Genomic DNA, 17,083 nt, shown 5'->3' with positions numbered 1-17,083 from the left:
CAGTCAATGAGAACAGGCCTTTAATTCAATTTATAATTAAATAAAGTTCATCATATAATATAAGTAAAAATGAGGTATTAATCCTTTTACTGAATAGATAGATCACGTCATAAACTACTTAATATCCACCCTCGCTATCATTGGTGGAGGCACCATTTTTTTCATAACATCTTGAACTAAAACTAAGGGCATCCATGGATGGAAATTTTGCCCCAACCAAAGTACGATGTATTACATTGAGCGCTGAAAAGTTTTGCCCTATTCGTAGATTAAAATGTGGAGATAATCATTAAGAGGCCTATAGATGGGCAACGGGTCGTGCCTGGCCGTGCCGCGGTGGGGGTCGTGTCGTGCCGTGCCGTGCCGTGCCTGAAGTTGGCACACCCCAGCCCACGGCACGACACGGCCCACGTGCCTTGCGGGTTGTGCCGTGCCGGGCTGCGGGCCAAACCGTGCCATTTTAATTTTTTTTTTTTAAAATAAAATATATCGAAATAAAATATATATATATATATATATATATATATATATATATATATATATATATATATATATATATATATATATATATATATATATATTTCAGTACAACTTAATTTTATATAAATAATGTGATTAGTTTATGTTAATGTTAATATGTTTTGTTTTTGATTTTTTGGACAACTTTATTTTATTTTGGGTTATATAAATTATTTATCTAATTATGTTTAAGTTTATATAAACAAATAAAAACAATTTTATTAATTTAGCAATTAACAACAATGCATATAATAAAAAAAAAAATACGAGTGCGATAATCTGAAAACACAAAAAATTGAAGTATAACTTATTTTATTATATGCTGGTAGCCGATACGATAAATCAATAATACAAAAAAATTAATGATAATTAAAAATCGTACGTGCCTTGCGGGCCTCGTGCCGTGCCCGGCCGTGCCACGTGTCGTGCCGACGGGCCGTGCCGGCCCACATGCCAGCCATCGTGCATCGTGTCGTGCCCGTGCCGGATCCCAGAATTTTGTTCACGGCACGGCCCACGGCCCACAGGTGGGCCGCCGTGCCGGGTCCGTGCCGCTCACGTGCCGGCACAGCCCGTGCCCATCTTTTGGCCTACTTGATTATGACAAGAACAAAAAACATACTACCTCCGGTTCATATTATATGCAACTTTGGTGTATTATTTGTGAGATATAAAATATTTCAAAGTTGCATATATAATACGAACCGGAGGAAATAGGTTATTTCAATGTTTTCAATACTAGCTAGAGACTAAAATTTGCTATATTTAGGGACATAGTGTGTTATCTGGTGGGCTTTAGATATAGAATTCTAATTCGACTAAACACCACTTTTTCCATAAACACATGGATTCATCTCGCTCGACCCTTTACTTGCTAAGCATTGACAATTGCATCCTTTCAAATCCTAAATTGATGTGAAAACCGAAAACCTCAAGAGGAAACTAATAGATGTGGCAAGCTAGCTTAGGCCTATGAAGTGCACTCATATTTGTGACCTAAAAACTTTGGTATTGTTTGGACATTCCCATTCCCTCCCATACTCGACTACTATAAGTTTATTCTAAGAAAAGATTTACAAAATAATGAAAATTGCTTAAAAACATAAGAAATATTAATAAAGTAACCTTAGCTGATTTAAAATAAACTCTCGATAACCCCCCCCCCCCCCCCCCAAAAAAAAAACACAAAAATACTCTTAGGTTCTGTTCAATTCACTTCACCTTAAAAAAAATAATACTCGGTAAAAATAATTTTAGTTCAGCAAAAATAAGTTCAATTCAACAAAAATAATTTCTGGTCAGTAAAAATAATTTCTGGTCAGTACCTTTAAAGAATAAATATAACAGAAAATCAGTAAAAATAATTTAAAGGTCTATTCTGTTCAGCTTAATTTCAGTTCAGCTTCAATCAGTTCAATTTAGTTCCTAATTTCATTCTCACATAAACAATTCATTTCTACTCTATTCAATTCAGTTCAGCCTCAATCAGTTCAGTTGTTTTCAGTAAATCGAAACAGGCCCTAAGTTCAGCAAAAATAAGGTCAAGTAAACAGGGTCATACTCTATGGATCCCATAATACATGTCATCTTATTAGTGTTTATATACAGCGCATTACTATTGTTAAGTAATTGTAGTTAATATTTCAAAATGACACTTTGATAAACAAAAAGTCATTTAATATCAAATTACCATTATAAGACAACCTATGTTTCGAATCAAAAGATTCTACCCAAAAACAACTTATAATTTAGGTCGGTGAGATTACGTGATAGAAAAACAGATGAGCTTTATCCTAAATGAATCATCCGAGAAAAGACTCTCGAGCAAATCAAATAACCCTAATTACAAACTTAGATACTTTGTACAAAATCAAAAATTCAATTAATATAAATTGCCAAACGACACAACTTTTACACAATTAGCAATTTTTCCAACTCCAACTTGTAACGTGGGCGCGGTTAAATTTTCCCTTATATATACTCTCCTCTTACCACTTTGTCTTCACTACTTCACTTCACATCATTTTTTTCATCACTCTAAAAAAACCCAAAAAGAATTGCCTAACTTTCTAAAATTCCTCACAAATTCCTAATTTAAACAACAAAAATCAATTAACCCTTTAATTTTGTTGATTAATGGGAGATAATTGTGCTACAAAATCAATGGGGTTTCTCCAATTTGAACAATTAATCCCAGGTTTACCAGATGATTTAGCAATGGAGTGTCTTTTGAGAGTACCCATTACTTCTCATCCTTCACTTAGATTGGTTTCTCATCTATGGAAGTCTATTGTCTCTCATCCTTCTTTCTTCTCCAATCGCCGCCTCGCTCGCTTCGCCGAAAATCATGTGTTTCTTATACAGCCACAGTCACCTCCGCCGCCTCCGCCGCTGTTACCGGTGGCTGAAGATAAAAGTTTACTCGAAGAGTCAGAATCCGATGATGGTATCAAAGAAGTTGTTAATGGGAGTCCACTGCTTTACAATCTGAATGTTTTTAACACGAATAATGAAGAATGGCGTTGTTTAGCAGGGGTTACAATCCCTACATTTTCGCAGTGTGTTGTTTTGCCGGCGGTGAGGAAGTTGGTGGTGTTGGGCGGGTGGGACCCGGCGACGCTGGAGCCGGTTTCGAGGGTGTTGGTTCTGGACCTCGCCGTCGGGACGTGGAGGGAGGGATCCCCGATGCCGACGGCGAGATCGTTCTTCGCCTGTGCGGCGGCAGGGCCTTCCACGGTCTACGTCGCCGGAGGGCATGACGGACAGAAGAATGCCCTCCGATCGGCGGAGGCCTACGACGCTGTGGCCGACAAGTGGAAGGCCCTGCCGCCAATGGCGGAAGAACGAGACGAAAGCTACGGACTGTCCTTAACAAAAGAAGAAAAGTTCTGGGTTATAAGCGGCTACGGGACTGAATCTCAAGGGAGATTCAGGCCCGATGCCGAAGTATTCGACCCAGAGTCGAATACTTGGGAGATTGTTTCCGGGGTATGGCCGTACCCCGGAAACAATCCCAAATCCACCGCCGTTGTCACAGTAGAAGGACAACGGCGGTGGTGGTATGTCCTCGAGGGCGAAATAAAAGAATTCCAATGGGATGACAAGGTGTGGAAAGGGGTAAACTTAGGATCGATCCCGAAACGAGTAACAGAGTTATGGTCATCTTCATCATCGGTTTCCTTGATTGATGTTGGAAATGGTAAGATTTTCTTGATGGGAAATGGGGAGAATTGTGGTGGGGAAGGTATGTTCATCTTGGAGAGAAAAAATGTGGATAATAACACCAACAACAATAATAACAATTGCAATAAAGGTCAAGGTGGAGTTAATTGGAGATGGCAACATGTTCATGCTCCTCCAAGATTTTTTGGGTTCCCCTTCTCCGCTTCTCACCTTCTTATCTAGGCTAGCATTGTTATTTTCCTAATATGTAACGAGTTTCTTACGAGTATAACTTGTTAGAGAAATTGTCTATGGTCGAGGATTATTATTGCAAATCAAGTTCCGCTAAAGAGTACGAGAAAAAGTGTCTATACCATTGTTTTAATGAATTATGAATATATGTTATTATGTTACTCCGTGTCTTATACGGATGTTCGAAGATTGTATAAATCTAGATGATGAGCGAATTACTATTCTTAATTTCTTTATTATTATTAATTATTATTATTAATTTTGACTTGATTTTGCACAAAAATACGGAATACTAACAACTCTAGATTCTGAGTTTAAAACTTATAGATTGCAATTTAAACACTAACTATTCTATGGTCTATATATTTGAACAATAATGCATATATTGACTTGGTATGGTTTTAAACAAAAAAGGAAGTGGTGTATGAAGTAGCGTGTAAAGTGGTGTGATGTTGTAAAAGGTGTACAAGCAAACAATTTATGTTTGGGGAGAATAATTTGAATTTTTGATTTCTTAGAATCCAGTTTGACATGTACAGAAGATAACATAGTATTATAGAGGGAATTTTGTGTAGAACAACCCTAAAGATAGGGTCATTTGTGAACAAGTACCCCTTTTTTTTTATTTGTTTAAAACTACCCGCAAGTTTGGAAAAGTTTGAGTAGCACTACCCACTAACGTTTTTCGTCCCATTAAAATGTTATTTTGGCCCAATTTTTTTCTTTTTTCAATTACAATGGTCAATTAATGCTAAAATAAGCAAAAACCCCAATTCAATTAAACCCCCAAACTTTAGAAATTAAAATCCCCAAATAATACTACACTCATGAATCCTAAAATAAATTATGATTAAAACCTTAATTAGGTTAATTAAGGTAAATTAAAACCTTTATACAAATTGGGAGAGTTAATTGGGTGGCAAAAGTGAAAAAAGTAAGCTCCGATAACGTCTTAATTTGACGAAAAATGTTAATGGGCAGTGCTACCCAAATGTTTTCAAACTTGTGGGTAGTTCTAAACAAATAAAAAAAAATGAGTAGTTGTTCACAAATGACCCTATCTTTAGGGTAGTTCTACACAAAATTTTCCTTTATAGAATTTAATATCCACCGAATACTTTTTGTTTTTGTTTTTTTTTTTTTTTTATCGGCACAAATAAGCTACGTAGTATCAAGAATTTAGAACCTAGTAAATTACCTATCGAGGTGGGCTCATGGAGACATTTGAACTTGTAATTTATTGTATAAAATCATTTTCTAACCCTTTAAATACTCGTAATTATCATTTTCGACCTTGTTTCTTGATACAAATTTTCAACAAAATTTCGTAGGTTTGTTTTGATAAAGATGTGTCTATCAATAGTAACATATATAAGGAGAGAAAATAGAGAGCAACTCCAATACCACATAAACTTTTAAGCTAATTATCTTTCTAGTTAGTTTGAGCCACAATGGCTAGCTATTAGCTTACTATTTAACTTATTAATTTATTGTTTTCATCTTGATTACTAATTTACCTATAGCATTTTTTTTTGGCAAGTTTTTTTTTCCAAGCAAATTAGTTTAGCAAAGCTAATTGCATATTCTAGATCCAACGATCGAGCTAATAGTTAGTGTAGATTTCGGATTTTTGGTCGATTTCGGGTCATTTGTCATATGAGTCGGGTAATCGTGTAATCATAATTACTACATGCTTATATTAATGGAAAAATTGTCAAAAATTATACAAACTTTGAGCGATCCGCTAAAAACAAGTCAAACTTTAAGGGATATCTTTACTTACAACTTATTTAACCAATTATTTTTTAATTTATCTTATAAAGTTGTTTAATAGTTTTAAAAAAAAATAATACAATATCACGTGTTCTATATAACTTATTCATGAGCTAACTAATCGGTTAAGTTGTTTAAAGCGGATAACCCTCAAAGTTTGTATTATTTAAAAATAATTAAAAATTTGACTTGTTTTTGACGGATTGCTCAAAGTTTGTATTATTTTAAACAATTTTTCCTATATTAATTTTAAAAAGTGAATAAAATAAGGTCTTATCTTATCATTTACCTCTGAATCGATTTCTAGTCACTTTACAATTTTGTTGCTTTTTTTAAACACAAAAGAAGTGATGTATGTGTATTTTAATTTGTATTTTTTTTTTTTTTTTTTTTTTTTTTTTTTGATAAATAAAATATCTATCTCTTGTTTTGTTTGTTATTTTATATTTTTCGATATCTTATATCTCTAACATGTTCAATACAATTTTTTTTTTTTTTTGAATAGACATGTTCAATACAATATAGAATATGTGAGATTGAGAAATAATTGAACAATGCTACAAGAGTAATGAATGAAGAATCGACAAACGTAGACACGTAGTATAGTGTAGTACTTGTACAAAGCTATAAAGCCAAAAGTTTAATTTGTCGCCTGAGTCAGTATTTCAGTATTTGTTAATTAAAACTTTATTCTTTGTTTTTGTCGGCTGACACAAATCAATTAAAGTTCTGTGAATAATTGAAATTGATTGCATGATAGCCCATACTACTTTTATTTTATACTACTCGTATTCCTAAAAAAATTATAATGAAAATAAAAAATACTCCCTCCGTTTTTAAATACTTGCTCCATTTCTATTTTATACACTATTTATTTGTCCTACTTTGACTAATGTTTGTGATTTATACATAAGAAAAAATATAGTCTTGTGGGTACTTGTTGGAATCATCTCAATAAATAGATTATTAATTTTCAATTGTTAGAATTTATACTTATTGGAAATTAAATATATTAGTAATCAAAGATTAGAATCAGCATGCGTGTCCAAGAGAAATGAAGCAAGTATTTAAAAGCGGAGGGAGTACTATGTTTGATACTAGTAATAAGAGTAACTGAGTAACCTCATTTTTACATTGCAATACCAATAATAACCCCTCATCACGTTATGGACACTCCTCATATTCAGCGCTCTGACATCATGTTAATGAACCAATTCAACTAAAAGGTTAATGTAGTGGTTGAAATCCAAGATTGATTTATATACTCTATCACACATTCACACCCATTCACATGAATACTCATTGGACTTGAATTGTGGATATAACATTGGTCCCACCATACCCAATATCAAATAATCTTTGTGGTACACAAATATGCAAAAACCTATACAGTAATAAGGAAAAAGATATTTCATGTAGGCATGTAGCAGCCTAATGTACCAAATACTAGAATGATTACAAATAATTGATATTTTCCTTTCCCAAGCCACAATTTCTTTTTCAACGATTACTTCTACTTTGCAAATTTAACTATTAATGTAATTCCCATCTATCAACAATAAGAACGATCAGTCATAATCCAAATTAACTCCCTAAATATCTCTATGTATGTATGTTTAGTACCCGTTTTTTTTTTTTTTTTACAAAATTTATGTTTATTACAAATTTACAAAACTTAGTTCATCCTTAAAAAAAAAAAAAAAAAAAAAAAAAAAAAAAAAGAGTCCTGAAGGACACAAAAAATCATTAATTAAAGTCATATGACATTTACAATTGACAATTAACGATAATGAAAACAAATATAACAAAGTCAAACAAGAATTAATGGGGAAGACTAAGAATCCAAATACATAAATATAACAATTTAGCACATTCTCAATTATTCGTTGTCTCATACAACTTTTTAAGTCGATCCGTCTTCGCTTCGTAATTTTGTGAGAAAGTAAATTCTTGTGTTGATCTCGTAACCCGAATCTAATCAATCGTAGCCCTGCACAACCAGAGACCAGATTAAATACAAATAAAACCTTGTCTTTTGAAGGAGGTAGAAAAAACCTTGTCTTTCGAAGGAGGTAGAAAAAACCTTGTCTTTCAAATGAGACATTATTATAACCTAAGAAACAAAAAACTTAAAAGAAAATAAAAATTGGGGTCTTCCACCGGTGAAATTCAATTGAAGACCTTTGAAAAGTAACATTAAAGACTAGGGTTTAGGAGAGAGAAGAGAGAATATCTTTTTTCATTTTTAATACATACGAAATACAAAGTAGCTTAGATTATAAAATAAGATGAACTAAATATACGTACATAGATCATGTTTTTTAGCTCATCTGATCTTATTTTTACTTGCCTAAATTGATTTGAGTCTTCTTCTTCTTCTTCTTCTTCTTTATTTTCATTTATTATTATTTTTTTTTTATCAAATCCAAACTTATTTTTTGTAAGGTCTTCTTAGATTTTAATGTGTATTTTGTAAATTTATAAAATTCTTAAACTTTTTATCTATTACAAATTTAAAATATTTAGCAATAAAAAATCATATATAAAATATTAAATATATATAAACCTGTATGAACTTATTATTTTTTTAATTTAATTTAAAATAATAGAGTAATAAGGTATTGAGAAACTCTTTAAAATATGCAAATGTCACTTTCAATTTATGGTCCACCAAATCCATTTATTTTTTAAATAAATTACAAAATGTATTAAAATATTAATAAAGGTCCTACACTTTTTGTCAAATGAGACTCAAAGTTGAGTTTCTAAACTTAGCAACTTTCTTTTGGAGTTGCTAAGTTTAGGTACCAACTTATTGATTTACATTGCAAAAAATACTCTCTCTCTTTTAAAAATACTCACTTGAGTCTTACCATTGGAGATGGTCTAACCATAGCCATGGTAACGACAATAATACTTAAGTATCACATGGTAGGGTGTTAAGAATAATCTTTTATTTCCTTAGATAGAGTCGGGTTCAAGAATTGGAACACTACAATACAAACAACAAGAACCCCATGCAATATTTTATTATGTATTATTACACCAAAAAAACAAATAAAAAATCAAAATCAAAATTTTCTTATGCATGCCAATGTACAGCTAGTCCTTGTACTTCTAGAGATAAGAAAAAATGGCCCATTTCATAGAGGAACACGTGTGTGAATGATTGTAAAATTATAGGGCTATTATTTGAATGGTTAGCCTACGTGTCATAATCTGATAATCTTGATTGAGATAGGAAATACCCCGTGACCTTATTATACTTCCTCCGTTTTTTTAGATGCAACACACAATTTTTTCATGGTATTTAAGAAATGTGGGGTTCACATGATATGATATACTTTAAAATAGGATGAGTGGTTGTTAGGAGTGTAATTTAGTGGGTCATGTGCTTTAAATAAGGGAAATAATATAGTTTTTCCCTAAACTAACTTTCCTTTTATAGTGTGTTGCAAGTATTGTGACATTTCATTTTTAGGGTAGTGTTGCAAGTAAAAGAAAACGGAGGAAGTACAAGTAGTGTTCATTTTTCATTTTTATAAACTTTTACAAAATTTTTTTTTTAAAAAAAAAAAAAAAAAAGGGTTATATTTGCTAGAATGAGAAATAAGAAATGAGAAAAGAAATCTCCACCCTTAGATTTTAGTAACTACCGACGACTCAGATTAAAACATTAAAAATTCACCCTTCTCTGGCTATATATATATATATATATATATATATATATATATATATATATATATATATATATATATATATATATATATATATATATTCGGAGGAGGGGTTAAGATAAAAAAACAAATAAGAACTAAACTTTTTTTTTTTTTTTTCTATTGAGACCTTTTTTTTTTTTTTTTTTTTTTTTCACCTTTTAGGACCTAAGAAAAAAATTTAGTGGGATAAATTAACTATGGTATAATAGTGGGGCCCATCAATTGCATAAGACTTTTTGTTAGTTCCCCCCCCCCCCCCAAATAAAGTGTGTTAACCCGAAAAAAAGGGCGTCATTTTAACTGAGTGCATCTCAAGCGCATTGTTCTTATACAATTACAATACATATAGGAGGACAAAAATGTAAATTTTGCAAGATTTTGGAAAAAAAAAAATGAATCTACAATGGTACCACTAAAGTATAAGTTGCCAGAATAATACTTTTTGTGTACTATATTATGCGTATAGTGGTACTTTTTACCATCCTATAAGTTGAATATTTTTTCTCAAAATACTTACCACCTGTCACGTACCTATTATGCATGTAGTGGTACATTTTCCATCCTGTATGTTTGCTAAACCAATAGGAGCTATGTGCTAAGAGTTAACCATTTTAACTCTCACGTACTCTTCATCATCAACATCCCTTTGTTTGTTCTCTCTTTCAAAAATAATTGAAGCTCCAAAGGCGATTTTGGTGCAGATTATTAGCGGCTTTTCAAACATATTAGCATAAGTATGTTGTCTATGAATCCTGTTCAAATTTTTTACATCAATTTTTGTATTTTCTACTAGGGTTTAAAGCTTTTTTTTTAGAAAAATAAAAATTGTGGGTATAATTGAATTATAATGCTAGAATTGATGCTTAGTGTTATTATTGTGTTTTTTTTTTTTTTTTTTTTTTTGGAATTAGTAAACTTTTTTTTAACCCTAATCAATGCTTAGGTTGGTTAGTATATTTTTTAGATTAAATTGTCTGATAATTAACCATAGTTCCCAAAAGATGAAATAAAAAAGTTCAGGTTTTAGTCCCTAATTATTACCTTAACTCATCGAAGGAGTGTGTAATACAAAAATTTTCCTTGTTTTTGTAAAAAAAAAAAAGTGTGTAACACAGTAATTGTATTGTTTAGAAAATAAAAAGACTAAACACAATCTCTCTTCTCTTTCTATTAACAAAAAAATGTGACCTAGCTCTCCTCTTTCCTAAACCTTAGTCTCCATTGTTAAGTTTCAAATGGATTGGACTTTCATTAGTACAGTTTTCATCGGTGAAAATACCCAATTTTTATTTCTTGATATCATTAGTTTTCAATTTCTTTTGAAATAAGTACAAGTCCTTTTTTTTCTTTTTGAAATTTGCTTTCAAATCAGTACAAGGTTTTCCAATCTCTTTTGAAATACAATGTTTATCTCCTTCTCACTTTGAGGGAAGCTGTTTTTTATTTAAAATCAGGGGTTGTTAATATATTGGATTGTCATGAAATTGTTTCGTTGTTGAAAAATTATTGATAAACGTGTACAGTCAAAATGAGAAAAATACTTGAAACAGAGGGTATACTTCTTATAAAACATATTTGAGTTGTACAAATATTTTAGAAAGTTCTATATGGTGGCCTTCAACTTTTAAATATTTCATATAGTGGTAGGGATTTTTTTTTCTTATATAAAGTGTTGTCCAAGTATTCTAATAATTTACATATAGGCCTTATTTAAATGATTAACCCATCATTAAACTCTCAAAGCTACACAAAATTAATCCGTAATTTGGCTGATTTTGGCATGTAATTGAGACATTTATGGCATTTTCATTCCTCATTTTTGACCTTATTTTGAGGGTTTTTTTTTTTTTTTTTTTTTTTTTTTTTTTTTTTTTTTAACAATAGCAAAGGAACAAAAGAACTAAGAAAAAGTAGACAAAGCCGACATCTTCTAGCCATGTTGTTAGCCCATTGTATCTGATCTCTTGGCACCTTTAATATCGCACACCTCAAAAAGGTGGCCCCTACTTCCCTAATTTCCTTAATCAACCAGGTTATCGAGACATCCTTACCTAGGTTATCTTGCAGATTGTTAAGGAGGGAAATAGAGTCAGAAAGCAGAAGGATACCTTGCTTCCCTTGTGCTTTTGCCCATTTCATTGCTTTAAGGCATGCCCACGCTTCACACTTGACCACTAATGAGGCCGCTCCACATTTCCCCCTTTCGTCCGACGAACTATTTCCAACGACTACCCAACCAACCCCTGCCCTCAAAGTCTTCTTCTCCCAAGAACCATCTGCTTCCACAATGAAGTTGTCATAACCAGTCTTGTCTCTTCCTAGCTGCACATGATTCAAACCTGGGGGAATGACTGGGTCAATGCTTCTCATTACCCTGTTAGAATCATCATGATTACCCTTTTGGGTGAAGACCTCGTGGTCTTGCATTGCTTGGTTTATGAATTCCGTAACCAAACTAGCATTCCCATTTGCATTCTTGAAACATCTAGCATTTCTTGATTTCCACAGACCCCAAAGGGTTGCTATGAACAAAGCACTACGAGTACCGTACTTACCATCCTCGCTATGAAAGAGCATGATATAGCTCTGGATCCACTTCCTCAAAGAACTGTAACCAGTGGAATCATGACTAATAGAAAGAGGGGAGTTTCCCCACACTTCCCTTGCCAGAGAGAAAAAACGAAAGAGATGCTGGCTGTCTTCCGGATCAGAGCCACAAAAGTCACAAGTTTCATCGACTTGTAATCCTCTTCTCGCTAGGTTGACCTTAACAACAATACTATCATGGAATAGTCTCCATAGGAAGAGTTTCCATTTTGGTTGGATGTCTATTCTCCAAATCAGCTTTATGAACTCACGGTCTCTGATAGAAAAGGAGGACTGATTTAACCCCGTATCCTTCAAGAGATAGTAGTAACCTGTTTTCACTGTGTATCTCCCTGACGGGTGAAATTTACAATAAATGAAGTTGTCCTCCCTATAATGCAGTAGTTCCATAGATAAGATAGTCTTTGCACTATTCCAATCAAAACAACTCCTTACCTTTCCTGCATCCCAAGACCTTGTGTTTCGATCAATAAAGTCCTCCACCTTCCAACTTAGAGCTGCTCCCAAAGTTTGATTATAATTTACCATTGGTACTTCTCCCCCCACCCAAGGCATACTAATAGCCTTAACCTCTTTCCCATTACCAATTTTCCATGCAAACCCATCCTTAAAGACCCGAGAAACTCTTTGAAGACTTGATCTTCCTAAGGATGGATTCCGCATCCTAACATAAGGCCTAGTTATGCTGCACACCCCACAAGATTGTAAACCTCCATGTACTCTTGAGAGCAAAAGTTGAGGATTGAGATGCATCCTTGTTGATTGCTTGAAAAGGAGTGCATCATTGAGGGCGGAATTACCTCTAATCCCCAAACCCCCCATGCTTTTAGGGGTTTGGATAATATCCCTACTTACCCAGTGCATACCTTTACAGCCCTTGTTGGACCACCAAAATCTCACAATGAGGGAATCAATCTTGTTGGCAATGCCTTGAGGAAGCTTAAGACATTTCATAACATGTGTTGAGATACTTACAAGCACCGTATTGATAAGAACTAATTTGAGTCGTAAGAGCTAAAATTACCCCAAAATCGATCAAATTTCTCAGCACACAAATCAAACTAATTTTTGGGCACGTAAATTTAGCCATTAATTATAACGAAAGTAGGATTATTGTTCAACTAAGGTTTTGAGGGTCATTTTAATTCTTAAGGGGGTCAAATTTAACTAAACAACTAGAAATACCTCACTTTATGTACAATAAATGATTCATTTTACGTTTTTCAATTTTTAAGCCCGATAAAATGGTTCATTTAAGATTTTGGGGTCAATTTAGCTCTTATGGATTAAATTGAGGTCAAAATTTGGAAAAAGCGCCATAAAAATCATGGTTTACGTTCCAAAATCAGCTAGATTTGTGATTAACTAGGGATAAGTTAGTTTATAATGCTTGGTTAGCCACCAAACTAGCTAAATATAACCATTATGTGAATTATTAGAAACTTGGATGTCACCGCATATGAGTAGAAGTGTCAAAAGCATGTCCAACCTGTTCCGATATGAAACCGACCTGAAAAATATCCGATTTAGATTTGGACTCGCGTGAACATAATAGTTTACTTCAAAAATCGATCACCTCTACATATGAGAAAAGGTTTAGCCGGACACCATATGGAATTTTTAAATGTTGAAGGTAGCCTAATAAAATTTCCAATATTAATCAGAGTGAACTATGTTAATATTGTGATATATAAACAAAATAGAGCTGCTGAACTCCTTGCCATAAAGGAGGGTCTTACTATCTGCTGGGCTAGAGGAATCCGTTTCCTTGAGCTCGAAACTGATGCTCAAGCTCTGAAATATATGATTGAAAACCCAATATATTACATTGATCATGCCTTATCTAACATTATCAATGATGTTGTCAAGCTTCTGCAAAGGGATTGGAGTGTTACCATTTTGCACATCAAGCACCAAGCTAACAGGATTGCTCACGATTTTGCTGAAATAGGAAGAATGAAGACTGATGATGACATTGCTTATCAATTTTTCTCTCCCCCTAACCTGTCCAAGATTTACATGGAAGAACTTGCCAACACTTTGGCAATTACTGCTGACCCCTGATGCGTTTTCAGCAGCCTTTGAGCTACTCCTTGGCTCCCCTCTGATCACTTTAAGAAAGTTATTTTCTTGCATTTTATTTCAGTTTTCTTTCTTGCTCTTTGTTCTAGTTTTTTTATGCTGGATTATCGGATTCTAAGATACTACTAGGTTGTGGGCTTGCTAATTTTTCTTCTGCAGCCTGCCTCCCTCTTTTGTTGGTTTGTTTTGGGTTTTCAAGGATGCCCATAATCATCCTGTAATATAATTTCGTCTTTGCTTGTTAAAAAAAAAGAAACAAAATAGAGGAAAAACAAAAAAACAAAAAGTTCAAAAAAATAGCTAATTGTAGAAAAAAATAAAAAATAAAAAATAAAAAATAAAAATAAAAATAAAATTTAAAACCAGTAAAAAAAACCCTAGCCTCCTTTTCTCTCTTCTCTCTCCTAAATCTAGTCTCCATTGTTAATTTTAAGGGGCTTCCATCGGATTTCACCGGTAGAAAGCCCCAATCCTTATTTTCTTTTAAGCTTTTAAATTTGTTTTAGGTTACAATAATGTCTCCCTCGAAAGAATGAGTTCATCTCCTTCGAAAGACAAGGTTTTTCGTACTCTTTCGATAGACAAGGTTTTATTTGTGCTTAATTTGATCTCCGGTTGTGCGGGGCTACTATTGATTGTGGCTCGGATTCGGGTTACGGAATCAACACAAGAATTTACTTTCTCATAAAATTGCGAAGCGACGACGGATTCACTCAAAAAATTGTATGAGACAACGAATCGAGAATATGCCGAATTGTTATATTTATGTATTTGGATTCTTAGCCCTTCCCCGATTAATTCTTATTCGTTTTCATTGTCAATTGTAGATGCCGTATGGCTTGCATTAATGAAATTTAGTGTCTTTTAGGACTTTTTTTATAAAAAAAAAAAGTTAAAAAAAAAAAAAAAAGAGAGAGAAAGAGAGATTTATGCGCGTATTGAGGAACCTAGGATAAGATGAGATGAAATTATTTACGGCGGTATATAATATGATAATAGTGATTCTCAATATAATAACAGTGATTCTCTTGAGATTTATGCCATTAGAATTAAAAATTGGTTAAGAGCATCTTTTAGTGACAAATAAATGTCAGCCTTCACTTGAGGGATTTGGTTATCATTTCAACTTTACACTATCTAAATTCTCTATTATAGTAAACCATCTTATAAAAAATAAATAACTAAATTCCAAGTTTAATTCTTGGTCTAAAGTCCATTTCCAGCTAAGTGGTTACCCACCATCAGTTATTTAAGGAAATGTCTCTTCATATTGTGTCTCAAAAAGTATTTTCAAATGCCTTAATTAAGGGTCTGTTGTCTGTTCATATTTACTGAACTCAGATAAGTTGAGCTGAAGTGAACTAAACTGAATTGATTAGAGCTGAGTTGAACTAAACTGAAGTGAACTAAATAGAGTTGAAATGAATATTTTATTAGAGAAGGAAATTAGAATAAACTGAACTGAAAACTAAGTTGAAATTAAGTTGAAATGCACAGGCCATAAACGAAAGTAATTATCTTTATCTAAGTCATCTGAATTCAAGTACTATTATACTTCGTACTCCTTAGTATTTTTTTGTGAAAAAGATGACATTTGATGATTTGAATATTTTATAAATTGTGAAACAAGTCTATTAAAAAAGTATGTTATAATACAATCGTGACAAGTCCTTAATTATTACTTGGGACATTTTTTTTAATAGTTGAAACATTTTTCTTTTCATGCTAATCCATACATGTTTTCAACTGTTTATATCTTTAAGGGTTTTTCTAAGTTATGCCCCCAAAGTTCTTCGGTTTCTAAGCTGTGCCCATGTTTTTTCAGACGTCTAACTTGTGCCCTCAATCTCACTAATTTTTATTAACAATAACCTTTAACGTTAGCAATAACTTTTTATTTATTTATTTATTTTATTTTCTGATTTTTAATTTTTTTTAAAGTGTTAAACCAATTAGAACGGGACATGTGTCAAATTAATAACGCCACGATACCATTGTTGATAAAATAACTTAACTTTCGTTAATAGATATGGATGTTAAACGGTATTATTGATAAAATATCGTGAGGTGAAGGACACAACTTATAACTTTGAAAAAGCATAGGTACAACTTAGAAACTGAAGAACTTGGGGGACATAGCTTAGAAAAACCCTATCTTTAATTAGCGGTATGTAAAAATTATAAACATTTGATATTAAAATTGTATATATCGATACGAATCTAACAATGATTTCACATAACTATATTTTTACATAAGTTTGAATCGTTAAAGGTAGGCAAAGTGAAACACATGAAAAGTGTAAAAGTCAAACTGTTGCAAATATATAAAAAAAAGGAGGAAGTATAAAATAAGTTTACATGCTGATATATATTAAGATGAATTAAAAAAATTACACATGAATAAAGTCGCAAAACATGTTTAAAAGGAGTACATAAATAAACTGTATAAAATTACGAAGTGTGAGATTAAACTCGTGAGAAAAAAGTATTAAGGTCCAATAATAAAGTGATACATGGGCAAAGGCAATGGCAAACAATGACGGTTTGGGCAAGCTTAACAACTTGACTACGTGAGAAACAAAGAAGACATGAGAAACGATATACAATAATGTAAGTGAAAAGTGAGGTATCAAAGCAGGAGCCAGGAGAGGAGTGAAACTTTGAGCAGAGCATATTTCAACGAGCAGAACATATGTCAGTAGAGCAAAGCTAATATCAACAGAGCAGAGCAGAGCTTAACCGAACATAGCATATCACAATAGCGGAAAAGAATAGGGCCTTAGTATACATTTGGAATTAATATGAAAAGTTAAAAAAAAAAAAAAACAACAAAAAAAAAACAAAAAACAAAAAACAAAAAACAAAAAACAAACTTGAATATATATCAAGTTGGAGACCCACCAAAGCATATGGGAAACATGGTTAAAAGGATTACAGTAGTAGAAAGACTTTTAAATTATTTCTATTGG

At 32.7% G+C, this 17,083-nt stretch overlaps 1 protein-coding gene across 1 annotated transcript; it reads left to right on the top strand.

The window, feature by feature from the left end:
- The first annotated feature begins 2,539 nt into the window (after nucleotides 1-2,539).
- LOC145630467 (F-box/kelch-repeat protein SKIP20-like) lies at nucleotides 2,540-4,196 on the top strand. Its single transcript, XM_081682725.1, has one exon. It carries the CDS (start codon nucleotides 2,656-2,658, stop codon nucleotides 3,922-3,924), a length of 1,269 nt encoding a protein of 422 aa, XP_081538851.1. The 5' UTR covers nucleotides 2,540-2,655; the 3' UTR covers nucleotides 3,925-4,196.
- The last annotated feature ends 12,887 nt before the right edge of the window (nucleotides 4,197-17,083 follow it).

Source organism: Chenopodium album, chromosome 5 (assembly GCF_948465745.1).
Source record: "Chenopodium album chromosome 5, dcCheAlbu1.1, whole genome shotgun sequence".
NCBI classification, from domain to species: domain Eukaryota; kingdom Viridiplantae; phylum Streptophyta; class Magnoliopsida; order Caryophyllales; family Amaranthaceae; genus Chenopodium; species Chenopodium album.
Note: the sequence above shows the minus strand (reverse complement) of the source record. Positions and strands in the feature narration are given on the sequence as shown.

Excerpts from the sequence above, each read along its gene's own strand:
- LOC145630467 (XM_081682725.1), top strand. The coding sequence starts at position 2,656 with ATGGGAGATAATTGTGCTACAAAATCAATGGGGTTTCTCCAATTTGAA.